The 24,244-nt window shown below is 42.5% G+C and overlaps 1 protein-coding gene across 1 annotated transcript in view; it reads right to left on the bottom strand.

The window, feature by feature from the left end:
* Positions 1–22,729, bottom strand: part of dcc (DCC netrin 1 receptor) — a 1,293,953-nt gene extending 1,271,224 nt beyond the window's left edge. Inside the window, exon 1 of the mRNA XM_043720707.1 lies at positions 22,042–22,729. Within this exon, the coding sequence (XP_043576642.1) occupies positions 22,042–22,120 (79 nt within the window). The 5' untranslated portion in view covers positions 22,121–22,729. The remainder of the gene's footprint in view (positions 1–22,041) is intronic.
* Between the last annotated feature and the right edge of the window lie 1,515 nt (positions 22,730–24,244).

The following is a 24,244-nucleotide window of genomic DNA, read 5'->3' as shown; positions in this document are numbered from 1 at the left end:
TTAGATTTGTCTCTAATGATCTGACAGGCCAGATATACTTTGAAGTTATATTCTGGGATTATAGCTCAAATGTATTTTGCAAATTGCTGGGATCTCTTTTTTATACATTTCTCAGCCACAGCTCAGTTATCTGTAATTTTGCATTCTTCCATCTGTCATGGTGGCGTTGTGTGATTGTGTCCTTCTGCCTTTAAAAAAGCAGCAAAAGAATTTAATTATATGTATGAGGTCACGTCAGAAGTGACAAAAACCTTATATTGAGTTGATAAGTGTAAAAATAAAATGACAGGCAAGTATTTGCACATCTTTTATGTTTATTAATACAGACACTTGCGTATTACTGCTAGTTGCTGTCACCAGCCCTTTTTGAATCAGGGATAAACAATTTACAGTGTGTATTGGCCTTAAAAACAGATTATTTTACACAAGAGAGAGTATAAAATAAGAAAAGGTCATTCAGGATTCTAAGCTTAATTTGGCACAACACATAAAACTTACAACTACTTACAATTCTATAGAACTGGAAGATGCTTTAGAGTGCTTTATCAAGTGAGGTTAAAAACCATTTTTAACATCGCAGACTTTCCCATAATTAACAGCAAAGAGTTTCTGTCAAAGGTAAATACACCACCTAATGTACAAGATGAATTGCAGCTACAACAACTCATCAAAGGTCGTGGATAGAACCTTCCAAACCCATGACCTCCAACAACTACAAGGACAAGGGCAACAAAAGCCTGGAGCCATCGTTACTTGCATGTTCATCTCCAAATCACACACCATCCTGACTGGAGACTGTATCATCACTGAAGCACTGTCCCTGGAATTCTGGAATTCCCTCAGAATAGCACAACATGAACTGCAGTAATTCAAAAAGGGTGCTCACGATCATCTCCTCAAGAGTAATTTGCATGGGCTACAAATACCGCCCTTGCCAGGAAATCTCATATTCCTGTACGCAAACAAAAAAATACCCAGCTGATTTAACTCGATAAAATTAATCACAGATTATACTCAGTGACCTGAACTCAACTGCAGATTCAGGAGAAAGTGAGGAATGCAGATGCTGGAGACCAGAGTTGAAAAATGTGGTGCTGGAAAAACACAGCAGGCAGGGCAGCATCCGAGGAGCAGGAGAATCAACGTTTCAGGCATAAGCTGTGGCGTCCCTACCCCAGGGAGTTTAGAGTCAGATTTGATTCTTTGATGTTGGTTCCTGAAGAAGGGCTTAAGCCCGAAACGTCGATTCTCCTGCTCCTCGGCTGCTGCCTGGCCTGCTGTGTTTTTCCAGCACCACATTTTTCAACTGCAGATTCAGGAGGATAGATAGGAATGACTTACAGCATCCTGAGGTATAAACAGGAGAAAAATCTGCTCTCAACCTTCCTCCCCAGTGGCTTTAGTTGAGAAATAACATGTTCTGTAACCAAACTTTACTCTGTACCAAGCTATACTGAAAAGGTAATTGATTGCTTTCTCTTTAGCCCAACTCAATTGTTCACTTTAAGCTTTTGATTTCAAACTGGATAAAGTAAATTCTGGTACTTCACTCAAGTGAAGAGTCTTCAGTCTTCAAGTCTTGACCATGATGTCAACTATATGCTGGGATCTGAAACTACATGCAAACTATCCTTGCCACACCGTGCTCATGTGCACTTCACAACCATCATCAGTGAAAAGTATTGGGAGCTCTTTCCCTGACTAATACATGAGGATTATTAGAGAAACACTGTTGCCTTGTGACCTGTTGTCATCGAATTCAGCAAAGCTTGTGCTGTCTCTTTAAGATTTTGTCAATATAGAAAAAGGGTACACAAATTCCGTACTGGCATGTAAATAAAATCACCTCCTTAGTCATGAAGCCTTGTGCTGATTAGGCCCTCAAACCAACATCAAAGAATCAAATCTGACTCTAAACTCCCTGGGGTAGGGAGGCCACAGCTGTCGATCGAAGCAATTTATTAAAGCACTCTAAGAAGACACTCCAGAGGGACCTGAGTCTTCGCTCCAGACTTTGCGGCAGTACTGCTTTCCAAATCTTTTTATAGTTTTATTTATTTATTTACATGACCATCTAGAAGTGATTTGCTGCATCAAATATACCACTCAGCCAAGAAGAAAAATCAAAGACATCAAATTAAATCAGAGACACAAACCATTTCTTTTTAAGAAAGCAGGAATTAAAAATTGATTTTTTTTTTAGAAAAAAAAAACAGATCCCTGTATAGAAAAAGAAAACGGAAAACACTGCTTACAACCCACTAAAGTAGAGGAGCGCATGCTCACCAATCAGGGCTTGAACCAAATGAATTAGCCAAAGGCTCTCAAAGGGACTCAGAAAATGAGCATGTTCAAGGTACAGAATTTAATGCCAGAAGGACTATTCATGCACCACCTAATCCCGCAAAGGTAATTCCTCATAATGTCTGACATTGTTCCTCACTTCCCCAAAGCAACAGCTGGTCGATCTTTGGCCCTCTCCAATTGATAAATGATTTTTAAATATCTAACAGTGAAGATTGACTGGTTACTGATAAACCCCCCCCCAAGTTTAGGGTGAAACAAGGTAGTATCTCTCATTTTAAGTCCAATGGAGTTGATGACCCAGGAATTGACCCAATGAGGCTCTGTTTTCTTCTAGTTTCAGTGCATCAAGTGGCTAGTGGTGTTGTGGAGCTCTTCATCTAGCATTCAGCTACCACTGCCACCCACATCCAGTCTGCTGTGATTTTGCAGCAGGTTGCAAAACAGGAAAGCACCAAACTGACCTGAGAGAGACAGGCTGTGTGACAACAGGGCAACAATTTACAACTCGTTGCTGGTCCCAGTCTGATCCTGTGATTTTCTTGCCTCCAGTATTTCCTCCCTCCATTCACTTCCTCCACTTTGATGCCCCACTTCAGCCTCACCTCTGCAGAGGAGCTGCCAGATTTCCTTCACCTCCCCCATTGGTCAGCTCCCCATCAGGTTATTCAATCAGAGTAGCCAGGTTGACACAACTATTGCAATGAGGCTCAACCATAATTGACAGCTCAGGCCACTTGTTGGTGCCTTGTGCAAGTACTATGATCATTTTGTCTGCTTGATATACACCCAATATTGCAAAATCAACCCAAATGTATGTGTACATACATTTAGCATTCCATGGATCAAAACTGCAAGTGTATTTCCACTGATTTTAATGGAAAACAAAATAAGATGGGGACGAAATTGGCAACCTCTATCCAATCCCAAACATTTGATAAACATTTAGGGCAGGTACACATTGTTATTTAGAGAAAGCAGAAGAAAATTTATCTCTATCTGTCCAAAGGTTGCTCCAGGGCTTTGACGTGATTCTGATCGGCACTTAATAGGTTGCTGCTCATCCAACTGATGTGTACAGTCAGTTAATGTTGGCAGTTTCCCCTCTCTGGTATTGTACAGGGTGTCCATGCCTCAGGCTCTATTCTTGTATATGCCAAATGCACACAGATTACAACATGCTAATTAATGTAACTGTAGGGATTTTCTGTCACTCTGGCTCAACTCCTTCACGTGTACATTACACACTTGGTAAAATAAGGACTCTCAGTTTTGTTAAGATGGATATTCCGATGTTAACTCCTGTAATTTCTCATTTGGTCAGATTAGTCTATCTTGCACAGTTTAATAACAATTCTAACGTTTAAGAGCAGAATAAATTGCATTCGGTGACCATATGAATCTGAAAGCTATTTGTTTCTGATCTGTGATGTACATCTCCACACTTAAAAGGAAATATGGTGACTGATTGATATGTACATGGCTTGTGCAGGAAGCTTCTAGTTATGCACACCCTTTATTTTCCACATGTTACAAATAAAACATGTAAGCAACATGAAACGTCCTGTGGAGGCTGTTACAATCAGAATGTGGACAGAATATAACGGAGTAGCTGCAGCTATGCAGCACACATCAAATTACTTTCAATTACACTTATGTTAATAGCCGCAAAAGAACTGGCTGAAAGGCATCCTTAGTTATCATTGATTGAAGATGGTTCCAAATCCACTGAGGATACACTGATAATGTCATAATGGTATTGGCATGTCACAATGAATTCTATGACTAGTTAGGGGAAGGAACGTACATAGTGCAGTATTTAGGAACAAGAAATGCAGGATGAATAACTCTTCCCAAGAGTGGCTGCAATGCAATAATCATATTGAAGGATTTAGAGAGGGAGTGAATAGGGTACCTTTAACCAAAGGGATTTCATTGCCCTTTTTTCACTAAGTATGACTGAGTTTATTTTTTCTTTTTTTTTTCATGCTATCTGTTAGTCTTTCATGGCACTGCAACTGGTCAGTCTGGTCAAGATAAATTAACATTTGACATTCCATGCCCTGAAAGTTAAGTAGAGACAATACCTTTGTCACAGACCATGCCAAAATTAATTTGGTCTATTGATTTTTGTGGTATTATGAATGCGCTGCCCAGTGTAACAAAGATCATTCAGCCTGCTACCAGCATCCCGGGATCGCTTTGTGTAATGTATACCACCTTCAGGACCCACTTGCTTCAGATCCACAATCTAGTGAGTTCACTACAGCAATATTGATTGATGCCATGTCTGATGCAGATGTTATTACAACAACAAAATATTCTGCTTCAGTGGCATTTAGGAAATGGGATATTTTGTTTTAAAATTAAGTTTTTCATTTAATCTGTGAGTGACAATTACATCTTCAACAGGTCTGATGGATAAGAAACTAAGGCTTCGTGCACACAGGAGCTAAAGTAATGTTCAGAGTTGAAGTAGAATCATTGCAAGTTAATGACTGTGTCAATGCTGATGTTAATTTTGGTCCCTTGTATTAGAACGTCAGAGAAAAACAAATGAAAGGGAATTCAATTTAATGATAATTTATTACAACTGCTGAATTCTTTAAAAGGATTCTAATTGTTTCAAGGCACCATAGATGCATCATTGCAAGAACGACAGGATTTATAACAATGTCAGGATCTCACAGAGCTTTCTTTAAGAAGAAAGTTGTTCCCCTCGATTGCATAGTACTAGAACATTTTTCCACATTTGCAACTCATGTCAGCATCCAGTTGGTCAGGTTTACACTGACTGGATAGAAAGCTTCCTCTACTTTGCCTTGAAAGGGGAGTCCGTGTCTTGCCAATGGAACATTTGTATTTACTACACAAGCCAGCATTGGCTTCTTGAAAGTGAGATTGCTAGTTTTGTGCCAATTAGTTGCTGAATTATGAACACTTTGTGCTGTGGACTCCTGCCCATTAGGAGCTCCATTGAATCTTTGCAATCACCAAGGAAAAAGACTATTTGCATTTCTTCAGTTTCAATCACATTTGATGCCAAATCTAGAAATGAAGGGGCAGTGTATTTAACACTCAATCCAACCCAAGAGAAAAAAGTAAGGGAACATTTTTCAATCAACAAATCACATATGGCGATCTTAGAATTATTGCTCCATTTGTTTTGGAATCCAAGGCAAACAGATTTCCAGTTTATATGCACTTTCAATTGAATATCCTGTATTCATTGCTCATAATGCAGTCTTCGAGGAGAAAGTGAGGACTGCAGATGCTGGAGATCAGAGCTGAAAATGTGTTGCTGGAAAAGCGCAGCAGGTCAGGCAGCATCCAAGGAACAGGAGAATCGACGTTTCAGGCATAAGCCCTTCTTCAGGAATGAGGAAAGTGTGCCCAGCAGGCTAAGATAAAAGGTAGGGAGGAGGGAGTTGGGGGAGGGGCGTTGGAAATGCAATAGGTGGAGGGAGGTCAAGGTGAGGGTGATAGGCCGGAGTGGGATGGGGGTGGAGAGGTCAGGAAGAAGATTGCAGGTTAGGAAGGCGGTGCTGAGTTCGAGTGCAGGTTAGGAATGCCTGCAATCTTCTTCCTTACCTCTCCGCCCCCACCCCACTCCGGCCTATCACCCTCACCTTGACCTCCCTCCACCTATCGCATTTCCAACGCCCCTCCCCCAAGTCCCTCCTCCCTACCTTTTATCTTAGCCTGCTGGACACACTTTCCTCATTCCTGAAGAAGGACTTATGCCCGAAACGTCGATTCTCCTGTTCCTTGGATGCTGCCTGACCTGCTGCGCTTTTCCAGCAACACATTTTCAGCTCATAATGCAGTCTGCCTGGGGAGGTGAAATGCAGTTTGTATGATCATTTTGCAAATGCCCCCATTCATCTCACAAGTGTGAGCCTTTGCCTCCTGTCACTTTTATTTTAATTCTGTACCTCACTCACTTGCAGAGCTCTCTGTCTCGGTCTCCTACACTGTTCCAATGAAGGTCAAAAGAAGCTTGTGGAACAGCATCTCATTTTTTGGTTTGGCACCTTCCAGAATCAACATTGAGTTAAACAATTTCAGGCTGTAACCCATGCCTCTATTTTATTTCATTTTCCTTTGCAAATTTTGCTTTAACTCTTTTTTTTTTTCTTTTTTTTGCTTTTGGACAACAACTGTTCATCATTCTAGAAATATTCTAGGACATTTCCACTCCTATAGCATGTTCTTTACTTGCCCCATAACCCTTCTCTTCGGCCTTGTACCCACCAACTCTTGTGTTATGATATCAGTCTCACACCTTCCCATTTATTCTTCTGCTCACTCTCCATCCTTTCACTCATTGAAAATCTATAACATTCGTAATGTTTCCCTGTTCATCAATCTAAAGTGCTAACTCTGTTTCACTCTCCATAGGTGCTACCTGATGGACGAAGTGTTTCTTGCTTTTATATCAGGTTTCCAGCATTTTCAGTATTTTGCTTTTATATTAGTTTTCATCCATTATTCAGTTCCACTGGGGAATCAAATGAATGGAAAGGAATACCAGGCAGTTTAATTTAGGTCTCTTTTATATCTTTCCCCTCTCGCCCTGAACCTATGCTCTCTAGCTCTGGACTCCCCCAGAAGAGGGGAAGAGACTTTGTCTATTTATCCTATCCATGCCCCTCATAATTTTATAAAACTCTATAAGGTCTCCCCTCAGCCTCCGACACTTCAGGGAAAACAGCCCCAGCCTGTTCAGCCTCTCCCTATAACTCAAATCCTCCAACCCTGGCAACATCCTTGTAAATCTTTTCTGAAACCTTTCAAGTTTCACAACATCTTTCTGATAGGAAGGAGATTAGAATTTGTGAATCAAGTTGTTAATTGCAGGATATCTGAACCTCATCCTGTGCCAACCCCACATTTCAAATTCACAATGACACCTACTTAATGATCAGAAATCCTATATCATTTCTTCTCTTTTGACTTCATGAACATGGGGTTATTGAAGCTGTTGGCAATTTTACTGCTGCTCCTGTCATGAGCAAGGATTGACCAGAGAACTACCTATTCCACCCAGCTCAGCATGATTGTGCATCTGCATAGCAATTAATTGGGGGTTACCTACCAATGAGCTTTTAAAGCCACTTAACCCAACAACCCAGAAATTTCACACACCTTTGCCATGATCACCCGCTGAACAGTTGGCTGAGAAACAACACAGTTCTCAAGAAAATGATGTGAACTTTATTTGACACCCTAACTGTTCTGTCAATCTCCTGCTTCAACCACAGGGCATGTGGGAGTCAATTTGTTAGGAAATCACTCGTCATAGACATCTATCAATTACAGAATTTTTAAAATACAGAAACATATTTAAGAAAGGTTTTGTGCAACAACTCTTTTCAAGAACCTCAAAAAATTACATTGGTCAGTAGTATATTTCAGTGTGAGCTTTCTGTCCTTCCCTCTGATGCAGAAGGTCCTTATTGAAGCAAAGCTGGGATGCATGAATTGTAAGGATCCAACTCTCAGCTCTCCAGGGAACCATCATCCTCTCTTAAATAGATTGAATTTTTTTGCATTTTATTTTATTAACTTATGGGACGTGGGTGTCATTGTCAAGGCCAGCATTTATGGCCCATTCATGATTGCCCTTGAGAAGAAGGTGGGATTCATGTCCTTGAATTGCTGCAGTCTGTGTAGCAATTGTACTCCACACGTATGGAGATGCAGCAACAGCGGAGGAACAGTGACATGTTTCCAATTCAGGATGGTATGTGACTTAACCATTTACTTTTACAAGCAATTATCGCAACAAAAGCTCCAGGCATGACACAGTTCTGAAATTAGCCTCCATCACACCAAAAGATATTATTGGGAACAGATCTTTGAACATGTTTTTAGATTCTTGATGAATTTAGTGTTTGTTTGAAAAGTGAGCAATTTTCGAAATTAGAAAGAGTATTTTCTTTCCCATTATAAGGTCAATTCCAACTCAAAGTAAATCTTCATCCTGCTGTATCAGGGCACACTTCCATCTTAAATTCAGAATACATGAAACTTAGAGTAAATTTACCTCGATGCCATATTCAAAAACTTTCAGATCGGTGAAAGAGAACAGATTCTTCCACACCGTTCAATCGAACATATCCAGCACAAAGATAGCCTGGGTTAGATAATGGCTGAAAAGTAAAGCTATATGCACCACCAAGTAGTCCCACTTCTGGTATAGGATAGAGGAAGTAAAGTTCAGTCCAGTTAAATCCAATGCAAGAACTGTATCACCAAGAGTTTCACAAATTTCATTTCTTGCTATTCATGTGCTTTGTGTCTTCTGTAGGTGATAATTTCAAGTTAATGCTCTATAATGCCAAATCAGAGGTTAGTTTTATAAACATACACCCACTATTTTTGTTTGAGTTTGCATCAGCCCCTAAAATTAACATATTAATGCAGTATGTATGACTGCTATCTGGAAACAAGTTTAAAACCTACAATCTCCAAGCATAAAAAATATTAAGCCTTGCAGCACAAAATCTTCTCGATATTGTTCATTCACCAAAACTTCATACCATCACTCTTAACGTGCCTGAATCAACATCAGAACAGTACTCCCATTATAGCGGTGATTACACTGATTTTGTGACCATTACTGAAGAATTAGGAACATTTTAAATGCTCATTGCCAATTATTATTAGGAACTGAATTCAGGTTAACCAATTACATTTCACATTTACCCAAGAGAAAAAAGTAGACTTCAATCCTATTAATCTGGTCAAGTGTCACAACAGGCTTTGGCATTAGAATATCAATAGACTAAACCCATAATATCAGCAAGTCATCAACTGATTCTCCTTTGCTAAAGCCCTGAGATTAGGCAATTCCACTGAAACTCTGACAATTTGTTGATGATCTACTGGAAATAATCTAACAAGAGTGGGCTACTGGCTGACCAAATAAGCTTATGCACTGGCAGTTATGGAGAAGAATTATCCATTTGGGAGAGTAGAACAGAACCAGGACATAAAATAGTCACGATTGAATCCAATAAGGATTTCTGGAACAATGGTGAAGCATTAATGCTGAGGTGGAACAGTGGGCTGAGTGATCTGTCCCTGTGCTGTACATGTAAATGTGCTTGCAATTACAGTGAACTGTGAATTGAATGACCAGAGGAAGACACTGCAAATATGCAGGATATGCACATTATATAGCACATTCCTCTTCCATGCTATTAAAATATATTGAGGCTGATTTCTGTAATTTTACTTGCATGTCAGCACACATCTGATTTGCCTTTCTATTTTCTGGAAACATTGTATCCAAGCTGCAAGCCCATGTTGCTTTAACATTTTTTAGCAACTTGGTCTCAGGTTCCATTTCTCTGAAGTGACATAACCATAATGCAGAGACTATAAAGAAATTCACACAGGCAGAATTCCTCAAAGGTACTAAGTGCCATATTTGAACTACAATCCATTCTGATGTTTAGAAAAGTGCTAACAATGCCAAATCATTCAAGCACTTTGTTTTTTTGTGTTTGATCTTCTGTAAGGTTCTGCAGTATATACCATTATCATCAACAACAACAATAGCTGTGTAGCTATTGTACAATTGTATTGTAAAATAAATGTAAAAATTAACTGTTAAAGAGCGTGTTAACTTTGACGACTTGTTATTCATAAGTTGTCATGGTAATCAAGAATGCTCTTTTACAACATACTTTCAATGTTTCTATGTCTTTGGTGAATTTTGTAATAATTGAAACAATAGATGATAACTTTGGAACATTGTAGCACTTTCACATTGCTGACACATATAGAGCTGAACTTGCCCATGACTATCAGGATCCGGATGCTGTTGGGGCCCAAAATTGCTCATTGCCTCTGCCAGAGCAGTTTTGCATGAGGCAGCATCCTCACTGGCCACTTCCACATTCACCATCCAATTCAGGCATGCACACTGACCGCATAGAAGCATGAGACCCAAGAGGTGGCACTGCAATGTACGGAGAGAAAATGAGGTCTGCAGATGCTGGAGATCAGAGATGGAAATGTGTTGCTGGAGAAGCGCAGCAGGTCAGGCAGCATCTAGGGAACAGGAGAATCGACGTTTCGGGCATTAGCCCTTCTTCAGGAATGTACGGCTCAGCCCAGCCAGAGCAGCGAGCACGACAGGGAGAGCCTCAAAATGGAGAGGTTCACAACTACCTTCCTCTTCAGTGATGCAAAACTTAACAAAGAACGGTAAGAGGCTTCAGGATGGAGGGGGCTGACTCCTCCAGAAGGGTGCCCATGGCTACTCCTGGACCCTCTGAGCATTGCAGTCTCCCAGTGTGGCCAATTCATTCAGCCAATTAATTCAGGTAACCATGCTGTCATGAGGCTATCACAGCTGTAGAGCCAGAGTCCTGAGACATTAGCATCAGCCTTTAGTTCGGGGATTTGACAGCTACATTGCCAGCCTGCTTCCACGGGATGGGCTCCTGACTCTAATGGTTATATTCCTCAGCAGCAATCCCACCCAGAAGTGGGAAATGCCACAATCTGAGTCCCATGTCTGCAAAGCGTCTATCTCTGCAAAATTTGATCTAAGGTGTCAGCTCCAAGCCTTTCCTACTCAAACAAGCATAAAATCAGAGTAAGGAGTCATCAACTCCGCCCTGACAGTCTTAGAACAACCCAATTATTGCACTAAGTGGCATTTATCTTTCCCATGGCAGCAATCTTTCTTAAATGAGATTGGGTACAGTGAGAAATTAAGAAGAGCTTTTTCGTTAATGATTGAATAAAAATCACCCAAATTCACTCAACAAAGGACTCTGCTAACCAATAAACAAAATGCCGTCAAAATATATTTTCCATAGAAAGTAAGGGTTCACTTGCTTCCAAGCCTGAATCGGTAATGCTTTTCTACTAGCTGTTTTAGACACTTAGAAACAGCCTGCAGTCACTCTCCTTCAGCTTGCACTTCCTACTGTGAACAAACAATAGTTACTGTTTGATATTTTTCTTGTCATTTTTTCCATCATTCATTCTCCTTCACAACACAGTTTTATAAAAGAGAAATCCTCTTTGACAAACTTGTTGGATTTCTTTGAAGATGTAATGAGCAGAGTGGATAAAGAGGAGAAAAAGATGTAGTGTATTTGGATCTTCAAAAAGAATGTGATGAGGTGCCACATAACAGGTTACAATACAAGCTGCTGCTGGGGTGATATGTTAGCAAGGACACAGAACTGGCTAACTAACAGGAAACAAAATGGGATAAATGGGTCATTTTCAGGACAGATAATTGTAACTAGATGTGCCAAGAGATCAGTGCTGGTGCCTCGACTATTTACAATCTAAATGAATAAACTAGATGATAGCTGACAGTATTATAACCAAATTTGCTGATTAATGAAACTAGGAGGCAATCTGAATTCTGAGGAAGATACAAGCCTGCAAAGTTACATAAGCAAGCTAAGTCAATGGGCAAAAATTTGGCAGAGTGTATGTGGGAAAGTGTGAAGTTATTGACCTTGGCAGGTACAACAGAAAAGCAGAGTATCATCCAAACAGGGTTTTGAAAACTGGGAGGTGATCTTATTGAAACATAGAACAACTCTGAGGCCGTTTAACAGGGTTGGCACTGAGAGGGTGTTTTCTCTCGTGGATGAGTCTAGAACTAGGAAACACATTTTAAACATAAGGGTCTCACATTTACGATGGAGATAAGCAGGAATTTCTTCTCACAGAGTGTTGCTATTATAATTAGTATTTAAAAATTACACTCCAATTCAACAAAAACTGCAGGTGACAACTGTCACAGGTGGCCATTACGCTTGGTCCTGTCCTTTCTCAGAACAAAGGTGAACAATGCTGCTATTAATATTTCTGCAGGAAGATTTAATATCCAGTGTTGACTTGCAATATCAACCTATGCAGGCAAATGGAATAATTTCAGTTTGAGGTTCCTGGTTAGCATAGATCAACTGGAATGTTTCCATGCTGTATGATTCTATGACTTGAAATGTAACATTAATTAATTCTATTTTTAAAAATTTATTTGTGGGATATGGGCACCTCTGTCTGGCACCTCTAGTGGTGGTGAGCTGCCTTCTTGAACTGCTCAGCCAATAAGCTGTAAGTTGACACACAATGCCATTAGGGAAGGAATTCCATGATTTTGAACCAGCAACAGTGAAGGAATGGTGATATATTTCCAAGTCAGACTGATGCGTGACTTGGAGGGGAATTTGAAGGTGGTGGTGTTCCCATCTATCTGCTGCCTTTGTCCTTCTCGATGAATGGTGCTGTCTGAGAATCTTTGATAAGTTTCTGCAGTGTATCTTGAAGATAGTACACACTGCTGCACTGAGCCTCAGTGGTTGAAGGGTGCATTTTTGTGGGTGTGGTGCCAAACGAGCAGCCTGCTTTGTTCTGGATAGTATCAAGTTTCTTGAGTGTTGTTGGAGCTGCACTCATCCAGACAAGTGGGGAGTATTCCATCACACACCTGACTTGTGGCTTGTAGATGACGGACATGTTTTGGGGAGTCAGGAGGTGAATTCCTAGCCTCTGACCTGCTTCTGTAGCCATTGTGTTTATGTGGTAAGTCCAGTTGATTGATGAAGGGAAGTCAGTGACAGCAACACCATTGAACGTCATGGGGCAGTGGTTAGATTGTCCAAACCGCCCCGTGGCCCAACATTTCAACTCCCCCTCCCACTCTGCTGAGGACATGGAGGTCCTGGGCTTCCTTCACCGCCACTCCCTCACCACCAGACGTCTGGAGGAAGAACGCCTCATCTTCCGCCTTGGAACACTTCAACCCCAGGGCATCAATGTGTGTCTGGACTTGTCCGACCTGCCTAGCTCCACCCTCACCCTCCTCTAGCTTATCTCTCCACGCTTCAGGCTCTCTGCCTTTATTCCTGATGAAGGGCTTTTGCCCGAAACGTCGATTTTGCTGCTCGTCGGATGCTGCCTGAATTGCTGTGCTCTTCCAGCACCACTGATCCAGAATCTTATTGGAGATGGTCATTGCCTTGCATTTGTTTAACACAAATGTTATTTATCATTTGTCAGACTAGGCCTAAATATTGTCCAGATCTTATTGCATTTCAACATGGACTGCTTCAGTATCTCAGGAGTCGCAAACGGTGCTGAACATTGTGCAGTTATAGACAAACATCCCACATCTGACTGTATGATGGAGGGAAGGTCATTGATGAAGCAGCTAAGCCTAGGACACTCCCCCTGAGGGCCTCCTGCTGAGATATTCTAGAGCTGAGATGACTGACCTCCAATAACATCAACCATCATTCTATGTGCCATGTATGACTCCAACAAGCAGAGAGTTTGCCCCCAATATCCATTGATTCCATTTTTGCTAGGGGCCCTTGATGCCATACTCAGTCGATTGTGGGATGTCAAGGCCTAGTACTCTCCCTCCCTCTGGAATTCAGCTCTTCTGTCCATATTTGAACCAAGGTTGGAAGGAGGTCAGGAGCTGAGTGGCCCTAGCAGAACCCAAACTGGGCATCACTGAACAGATTATTGCTGAGCAGCTGCTGCTTAATGGCACTATTAATGACATCATCCATCACTTTACTGATGACTGAGAGTAGACTGATGGAGCAATAATTGGCCAAGTCAGATTTATTCTGCTTTTAATGCATAGGACACACTTGGGAAATTTTCCATATTGTCAGGTAGATGCCAGTGGTGTAACTGTACTGGAAGAGCTTGGCTAAGGGAGCAGAAAATTCTGGAGCATAAGTCTTCAGCATTTTTGTTGGAAGGTTGTCAGAGTCAAGTCCTTGCAGTATCTCATGCCTCCAACCCTTACTTGATGTCACATGGAATGAATCAAATTGGCTGAAGACAGCTACCTGTGATGCTGGGGACAACTGAAGGAAGCTGAGATGGATGATCCACTAGGCACTTCTGGCTGCAGTTTGTTGCAAATGCTTCAGCCTCATCTTTGGCACTGATGTGTTGGGCCCTTCCATTATTGAGGATGGGGATATTTGTGGAGCTGCCACCTTCAGTGAGTAGTTTAATTGCCTACCACCATTCATGACTGGATACGGCAGGACTGCAGAGCTTAGATATGATCCATTGTTTGTGGGATCACTTAGTTCTGTCTAGCATTTGCAGCTTATACTATTTAGCATGGAAATAGTCCTATTTAGTAGCTTCACAAGGTTGACATCTCATTTTTAGGTATGTCTTGTGCTGCTTCTGGCATGGCCTCCCACACGTTCCATAAGAACTAGAGGTGATCCCCTGGCTTGATGGTGATAGTTGAGTGGGAGATATGCTGGGCCATCAGGTTGCAGATTGTGCTGGAATATAATTCTGTGGCTGATGATGGTCTACAGTGGATGCCCAATCTTGAGTTGCTAGATCTGTTGGAAGTCTGTCCCATTTAGCACAGTGATAGTGCCACACAACACAATGGAGAGTATTCTCAATGTGAAGGTGGAACTTCATCTCCACAAGGACTGTGCAGTGGTCACTCTTACCAAGTTGTCATGTACAGATGCTTCTGCAGCTGGCAGATTGGTAAGGATGAGGTTAAGTCTGCTTTTCCCGCTTGTTGGTTCCCTCCCAAGCTGCCACAGACCAAGTCTCACAGCCATGTCCTTTAGGATTTACCAGCTCGATCGGTAGTACTGCTGCCGAGCCACTCTTGGTGGTGGACATTGAAATCGCCCCACCCAGAGGACATTTTGTGCCCTTGTCATCCTCAGTGCTTCCACCAACTGTTGTTCAACATGGAGGAGTAATGAATCATCAGCCAAGGGAGGACAGTAAGTGGTAATCAGCAGGAACTTCCCTTGCCCATTTGTAATCTGATGCCAGGAGACTTCATGGGGTCCAGAGTCAATGTTGAGGACTCCCACGACAATTCCCTCCTGACTATATACCACTGTGCCATCACTGCTGCTAGGTCTGTCCGACTGGGGGAACAGGATACATCCTAGGATGGCAGTGCCTGGGACATTGTCTGTTAAGTATGATTCTGTGAGTATGAATATGCCAGGCTGTTGCTTGACTAGTCTGTGAGATAGCTCTCCCAATTTGGCACTGGCCCTCAGATGTTAGACAGGAGGGCTGTTTCTGCCATTGTCTTTTCTAGTGCCTAGGTTGATGCCAGGTGGTCTGCCTGGTTTCATTTCTTTGTTGAGACTTTGTAGTGATTGATCAAACTGAATAGTTTGCTAAGGCAAAAGTGAGGACTGCAGATGCTGCTAAGTCAATTCAGAGGGCAGGGTCTAGATTAGAGTGGTGCTGGAAAAGCACAGCAGGTCAGGCAGCATCCGAGGAGCAGGAAAATCGATGTTTCGGGCTAAAGTCCTTTTGCCCGAAACGTCGATTTTCCTGCTCCTCAGATGCTGCCTGACCTGCTGTGCTTTTCCAGCACCACTCTAATCTAGACTCTGGTTTCCAGCATCTGCTGTTCTTGTTTTTACCCATTTCTGAGGGCAGTTGAGAGTCGACTACATTGCTGTGGCTCTGGAGTCACGTATAGGCCAGACCAGGTAAGGATGGCAGGTTTCCTTCCCTAAAGTACATTAGTGAGCCAGATGGGTTTTTCCAAAAATTGACAAAGGTTTCATGGTCATCCTTAGATTTTTAATTCCAGATTTTCTTTTAACTGGTAATTTACAAAATCAGTCAGAGCAAAAATGGGTGTTTTGTATTCAGAGGCTGAGAATAACAAGAACTGTGACCTGACAAAGCATTCTAAACACTGTTTTTATGTTTGTATGTGTGAGATTGGTTACCTTTGATAACTAGGAGTTTATCACTTACGTTTTTTTCAGTTTTCACTCCTCATCTCTTGAATGCAATAATTCACACTGGGGTAAAGATTGACCGCTGCTGGCAATCCTCTGTTTTTCACGACTTTTTGATGTATCAGTCTGTACCCCAAGACAGAGATCTTTCTCTTAAGTAAGGATACACAGGGGGATGGAGTTTAGGTGCATGATCTAATCCAATGGCGAAGCAGACTTGAGAGTTTCATTAGGTTATGACTACGTCCTGGGACAGAGGGAGGCTGATCCTCATTGACAACACCCATCTTTCAGCAATCATTGTGATCCTTAGGCATATTTACCACCCTAACCCTCCTGAACCCATCACTTTCTGTGCACATGGTCACTGGGATAACCCTGAGCAGAGATGCAGAGTTAAACTCAAATTGTCTCCATCACACATACACCCCACCCCCCAATGGTAATGTTCTGAGGAGTGTTGCCAAACAAAAAGACCGTTGAGTGCAGGTTCACAGTTCCTTGAAAGTGGAGTCGCAGGTAGACAGGTTAGTGAAGAAGGCATTTGGTACTCTTCCCTTTTTTTGGTCAGTGCATTGAGTACAGGAGTTGTCATGTTTCAGCTGTATAAAATATTGGTGAGGCCACTTCTGGAATATTGCATTCAATTCTAGTCTCCCTGCTATAGGAAAGATATTGTGAAACTTAAAATGATTCAGAAAAGGCTTAAAAGGATATTGGCATGACTGGAGGGTTTGAGCTATAGGGAGAGGCTGAATAGGCAGGGGCTATTTTTCCCTGAAGTGTCAGAGGCTGAGGGGTGACCTTATAGAGGTTTATAAAATCATGAGGGGCATGGATAGGGTGAGTAGCCAAGGTCTTTTTCCCAGGATAGGGGAGTTGAGAACTAGAGGGCATAAGTTTAAGGTGAGAGGGGAAAGATTTAAAAGGGACCTAAGGGACAGCTTTTTCAGGCAGAGGGTGGTGTGTGTATGGAATGAGCTGCCAGAAGAAATGGTGGAGGTTGGTACAATTGCAACATTTAAAAGGCATCTGGATGGGGACGTAAATAGGGAGGGCTGAGGGATATGGGCCAAATGTTGACAAATGGGACTAGATTAATTTAGGATATGTGGTTGGCATGGACTGATGAAACTGAAGAATCTGTTTCTGTGCTGTACATCTCTCTATGACTCAATCACACTTTCACCACCACTTTGCAATAAAATCTTCCAACTAATGCGAATCAAATTTAGGCTCTGCATGATGCAGGCTGCAATCCTGCAGTGTATTTATATGTTTTTACTCAGGACGTAGCTAGGGAATTTTAATTTCTCGATCTTATTTCAACAGAATTTTCTCTGCGGCACACCAGTTGAAAGTCTACAAAGGAAGTGTCTCAGTCCCACCTTTTCCACTCTGAGCCAGAGTGCACAGCAGTGGCCTGGGGCCAAATCTCTTGTTGTTTTTACCTTCATGCATGTGGAGAGATATAATGTTTCTACTCTCAAAACAACTCCTGCATATACTCCAAGTTCAAACAACAGGCATGTGTGAACTAAAGCAAAACTTCAAACACAGATATTTCACCTTGGCATTGTATATATATAAACTTTTTAAGCAGAATATTAGGAAAAAAATGAATTGCTTTGACATTTTTGCATATGGTAAATATATATTATTTACAATAGTAGTGGACTCGCCAACTTGAAGAGCATTTAAATGATCATTGGATAAACATATGGATGAAAATGGAATAGTGTGGGATAGATGGGCTTCAGATTGGTTCCACAGGCCAGCACACATTGAGGACCAAAGGCCCTGTACTGTGCTGTAATGTTCTATGTTCTATTTTGGTCATTCATCTTTACTTACAAGTATTCTTTATTATGTAGAATCTTACAAGAAGCATTGTATAGCATATCATCATAGTATGATAGGGTCTGAGATGAAGTTAAATGAATCAAGGAATAATGATTAAGAGACTCCAAACTTGGTTGGAAAAGGAAGTTTAGTGGAGGAAAGTGTCTACTGAGACCTGTTTCAACAGCAGATGGTGGGAGGAGGTAGAACTGGTACAATATTTATTTGGGCAAAATCAAGTTTTGTAAAGAATTCAACCCTATTAAGGAATTGTGTTTGCTATGAAGAATCTGAGCTATGGCAGTAGAGAAACCAGAGGAGCTCCATTTAAAATTAATATTAAGGCCCTCTGGTGGTAGGATCATTCACAAATCTCGCAATATCTTATACAGCTCCTTGTCAAATGAGTTTTACCTTAGGTTTATTTGTTGCATACATAGAATCGTTAAAGTGTGCAAACAGGGCCTTCAGCCCAATAAATCCACACAAATCCTCTGAAAAGTAGCCACCCAGAGCCATTCACCTACATCTAACCCCTGACTAATGTGTCCAACCTACACATCCCTGAACATTGGATAATTTAGCACAGCCAATTCACCTAACCTGCATACCTTTCAGTTGTGGGGGGGGGCAGCCAGAGCACCCAGAGGAAACCCACACATACATGGGGAGAACATGCAAACTCAAAACAGACAAGTCACCCAAGGCTGGAATCGAACCTGGGTCCCTGGCGCTGTGAGGTAGCAGAGTTAACCAAAGCCACTGTGCTTATTGATTGTGAACTGTGCAAAACAATTGATAATAACAACTTCTACTTTTCTTAAGTAATTGAGAATTATGAAACATTTTTGAGATTTTTGAGATTAATGCTTTTAAAATTTAACAATCTAGAACATCTTCGTTGGGTGACCCCACTACACAGCATGGAAGATCTTGATATCAGTGAAGGCACAAACTTCACATCAGGAGTCCTGGGTTAGTAAGATTTAAAAATTCTGTCTGGATACCTGATTTTAATTTTTATGTGAACTTGTAGGTAGATGACAGAAATGTGATGCTTCACTGACCAAATAGTTGCTAGCCAGAAGGACAAAGGACAGTTGCATTAGAACAGAACCCGCCCCAAATAGCTCCGGGTACTATACACCACATCAACTCATTCCTTCATTGAATCTGGCTCAGAATCCTGCCATCAATACCTTTGATTTAATATATTCATGGGCTGTGACCATCGTTTGCTGCCCATTCCTAATTGCCCTTGAGAAGGTCGTGTGTTCGGGTGGGAATATCAGGATTCGGCCTCTTACAGTGTTGTGGGACTAACTTCACCAGGTGGCCCTAGTAAACAGGTTCACCAGCACCTTCTCAACAGCAATGAAGGATGGGCAACAAGTGTTGGCCTTGTCATCACTGCTCACACCCAGAGAATGAAAAGCAGTCATATCTTCATGAGAAGGGATTTAGGAAGTTGTGTAAAGGTATGATCACCAAACACCAATATTAGTTCCATAAAAACTCCAGAATATTAAGTTTGAACATTTCAAAGACATGTGCCAAGGCTCTTTGGATAGTCCCTTCCAAACTCACATGCACTATGATCTGAAAGGTCAGATACATGGGAACAGAGCAAGTTCCATTTCAAGCTACTCATCATCTTTATTTAGAAAAATGTCATAATTCCTTCAGTATCCCTGGGCCAAAATCAAGGAATTCCCTCCCTAATGGCATTGTGCATCTACCTACATGGACTCTAATGGAACAAGAGGGCAGTACACCACCACCTCCTCAGAGGCACCTAGGAATGAGCAATAAATGCTGGCCTAGCCAACGTCGCCCACACCCAGTGAATTGATTTTTTTTAAATTGCTTTTGGATGCAGCATGGAATTTCCTAAGATAGTGAGCAACACCTAGTGGCAGAAAGGAGACTATCCAGTCTTTTATTTCTACAGATCAGCAAAGCAATTAAAAGCCGTGTGCAGTTTAAATGCTGCATCAGATTATTCTGCTCACTGTCAGAGCAGCGAACACAGCCAGAGTGTTCCACAAAACACATAGGATGAAGCTGAACGTTGTACTGTCCCTATGCTCAGACCTTCCAGATCAAATTCCTGCTGCCAACAGCGGCACAAAGTCACCGTTTCTTTCATATTCTGTAAGGGGCAAATGATAAAGAAATGCAGCATTGTCCCTTTGCCACACGGGATCACAGTGAAGAGACCAGGGCTCATCAGTCCGGGTATTTGAATGTTACTAAATGCCTGATTTGAGATAGATCTCAGGAAACGGATAGTTCGGGTGCAAATCTGGTGTGTGTCCCTCTGTATTCTCCTTTACATACACCGATGCATATTAAACTGTCCATACATAAACTCCTGAATAATTGTTATTTAGTTTCCCGCACAGTCACAGGTTCTGAATATCAAATGCACCGCACGTGATCCATGAACATTCAGATCGGATACACTGTAGACATATTATCTATTTGTCCCTGTGTGTGTTTGCTGTACATTGATATAAAAGCTGGTTACAGATTATCACAAGAATGTAACACCAAACACAAGCTTCAGCTGCTGTTCACGTGCTTCATAAAACATTTACAAATCGAACTGTTAAGTACAAGGAGTGACAGTGAGCTGGTGATCTATACTGCGACAGCCGCATATATAATGAACCTGTCTCCCCCCAGCACACACACACACACACAGACACAGAGATCAGCCCCTCACCAGGCTGTGCCAGTCTGGCCTAGACGCTTTGTTACAGCCGGGAGTCGCGCTCTCTTTACCCTCTCTGCTGCTCTGGCCACAGCACATCAAAGGCAAACTTAAAAAAAACCCATTTCCTGCCACAGCCATCTCAGTCTGTTGCACAGTCGTCTGTGCCTGAGAGCAGGGGAGGTTCCAGTGTTGGAGCTGCGTGTGTAAAAAGGGTCACCCACTCTGTCCCAAGCTGCTGTCACCTGCACTGATCCCCTCAGCCTCCAGCTCATTGCCAGGGAGTGTTTATCCGGCTTTGTTTTTTATTGTGCACGTTCCCCAAATAAACATTGCAGCAAGCTGTTTACAAAAGGTTGCCCCCTGATGTATAGCTAACATGTATACTGAGTGTTTAAGACATAAGCAAGGCAGAGGCTGGCCATTAAACTTAGCGGAAAGCCGCTGGTGCTGATCGAAGGAGCGAGTGCGCGATTTTGTCAGAAACCGGCGCAACAGCCTGTTTTAGAGCACAAGTACTTCAGGAGATTAAACGTCCAGTGAATTTCACAGCTATTCTCTGTCTGGAGGAGGAGTACTCCTGAATGAAATGCATGGGGACTGCCTGGACTGATGTGATTGACAAAATACAAATTAAAAACTACAAAAAGGGCAAGACAGGGACATTGCGAATCCCCAGGCGCACAGCTCACCCTCCGACCACAGTAATCGCAGCGTCTGTAAAGTGTTGAAGGCGCCGGCTAAGAACGGGACTCCCCCCCACCCACCCCCACATGCTGTCATTCCCACAATGACAGTTCCTGCTTAAACAACAGGAAACCGCACACCATCGCTTCATTGCCCCAGTGTGGACACCTTACCTGTCCCCAGCCTCCCAAACTAAAATTATGCTGCTTTTTGTTTTGCAATTTGTCATCTTGTTGAATTTCGAGCAGTTCTATTACCTGCCCTCCCCCTTCAGTATAGAAAATAACAACAGACAGGAGAGGGACTGGAATGAGGGGGAAGGTTGTGAGATCGAAGTGGGTTTCAGCTGTTAGCAACATTTCAGGTGTTAGTTAGATCCCGGTTTTATATCGGCTTTGCAAAACTATCGCAGCAAACATGAACGCGCCGCTCGTTCACGGTCTGAGACATTGCATCCCCCACTTCATCTGATTCAAAGGCAAGTTGTGTGCGTGTGTGGGGATTTCCCCCCACCCCAGGAGGAATCTCATTCCCGGTTTAAATGAAAGCAGCAGGAAAATGACCGGGCAAACGATAAATAAAAAGAAATGTTCCGTGGCAGATAGAACTGAACCTGCAAAAGTCACAAACAGTCACTGAATATCACAAACCAATCGCATTAACCCGCTCCTGCCAACTGGGTCTTCTAAAAACAGCCCTGTTCCGGACAATGAGACACAGACTTACCCGGCTCACTGCCACCAATTAAAGATTGCCACCACAGTATTAAAACTAGCTGCTGCTGCATTAATCCAACCATCGCCATAATTGACCAACAGCCAAGAGTCTCTGAACGTCCAGTATAATCCGTGTGCCTCCTGTTTTCTCTGCTTCCCGTTGGTCTTTTTCACAGCATCGGCTCCGCCTGGATGGGGGAAAGTTTCAAGCTTCTTGTCTTTCGCCTAAAATAACATTCGGATCCGAAATCGTTTTCAGTTTTTTAAAATAAGGATCGGAAAGTCGAACAGGGGGAGTCAACAGCCGGCAACTCGGGGTCTAACCAGGGGCTGACACCAAGCTAACTGCTTTGTTTTCTATCCTGGTCCATAGCTCTATCTGCTGAATACAGGGAGAGAGAGATGATGGATTTGCAGAGATAGGAGGAAAGACAAGGAACTGAGTCCCTTCTCTCACTTGTTACTGAGCTGTGGTCAGTGGGGTGAATTGGGAGCTCTCTCTCTCTCGTGTGTGTGTGTGTGTGAATCCATTGATCCAACGGAGATGTAGTAAGGAGAGTTAAAATCCAGGAGCTGGAAATCATCCCTGGAACGGAGCGGCTGAAAATGAAAAGCCCCAGTCTATCTAACGCTGTCAGTCACCAGGAGACGGCGGAGAGGCGCTGAGCGTGGATCTGGGGCGCAGCTCATTCTCAGTCATTCTGATGTTTGCAACGCATGGAGCTTTAAAGACATGTCCCCACCCCCACCCCCACCTCCCTTGAACCAGTCTATCCATTCAGCGTTTTAAACTAAAGGATAAAAGAAGCCTCCTTCACTTTGCTCCCGGTCATTTTGATGCATTGCTTGTTGTTTGATCGTGACCTCCCCACTTTACCTTTTCCTATTCACTCTTTCCCGGAGCCAGGTTCTCCCGCAGCTTTAGATAAGTCGGTGCTTCTTTATCCAGACCACTTTGCAAAAGCATTTTGTCTGCTCCCACCAGTTTTAGGGGGGCTACGATTTTGTTTCCCGCAATGAATATCTGATTGATTGCTCTCGGTGTCTGATTTTCCTTTGCTGGATTCTGTGTGGGGGGGTTTGACGATGGTAGAATGAATGGAGAGCTGATGCAGACGGTGGAAATCAATGCACAGTCGCTTCGAATGTGGATTCAAACGCGTTGACGACTCTTGGCTCTATCTGAACTCAGTCGTTACATTATCAATAGGGAATCGACAACACCCACTGCACAAAGCTTCAAAGTCCGGGCTCTAGTTCTGGGGGGGGGGGTGGACTTTTAAATCACCTTCTAAAGCAGGTGGGGAGGGTTTTTGTGGCACGTGGTAGTGTCCCTACCCTCTGACCAGGAGGCCCAGGTTCTAGTCCCACCTGCTGCAGACAGCCTTGACTGAGTTGATTGTAAATTCCTGTAATGTGAGTTCTAATTACATTGTTCATTTTCTTTATCACCAGATTCAGCCAATCACAGAGAAACCAAGAGTTGAGCAAACGGAACAGAACAAATTGAAAAAAAAGAAATTTCTTAGCTTGTTCAAGAGGTGAATCCTAAACATCACTCCAAGTTAAATCACAGCTGCTAGGCAAGGGTCACCTAAATTGAAGCTGATCAACATTGCTTTCAAGAAGCAGTTTCTCCCTAGCTACAGGGTTAACATCTCCCATCATAGTGAGCTCAAACGCTCCCATGTAAGATGTCAGATACCGGGGCTGGAGAATCTGTGGGTTAACTGGCTGAACTAAATGGGCTGATTGGTCTTGTTGGTCTTCCATTATCGTTGCAATCTGTACTTTCAGATATCAGCCACTGCTTTGTTGCCAGTAAAGACACCAGATAAGGTTCAAGATCAGATATTCAGATTGGTTGTTGACTGAGCCCTCAGGGGTCATCCTGACAGTTTGATTTCTTCCCAGATATAGAGTGCAATCACAGAGTCATAGAGTCCTACAGCACAGAGATAGACCCTTTGGCCCAAACTGGTCCATGCCGACCAAAATATCCACCCACACTAACCCCATTTCCCTGCACTTGACCCATATTCTTCTGATCCTTTCCCATCCATGTATTTGTCAAAATGCCTTTTAAATGTTGCTAATGTACCCGCCTGAACCACTTCCGCTGGCATCTCATTCTATGTGTACCACCCTTTGTGTAAAAATGTTGCCCCTCAGGTTCCATTTATTCTTTCCCCTCTAACCTTCAGTTGATGCCC

The sequence above is a fragment of the Chiloscyllium plagiosum genome, chromosome 1 (genome assembly GCF_004010195.1).
Source record: "Chiloscyllium plagiosum isolate BGI_BamShark_2017 chromosome 1, ASM401019v2, whole genome shotgun sequence".
NCBI classification, from domain to species: Eukaryota; Metazoa; Chordata; class Chondrichthyes; order Orectolobiformes; family Hemiscylliidae; genus Chiloscyllium; species Chiloscyllium plagiosum.
This window is presented reverse-complemented; position numbering and strand designations above follow the sequence as displayed.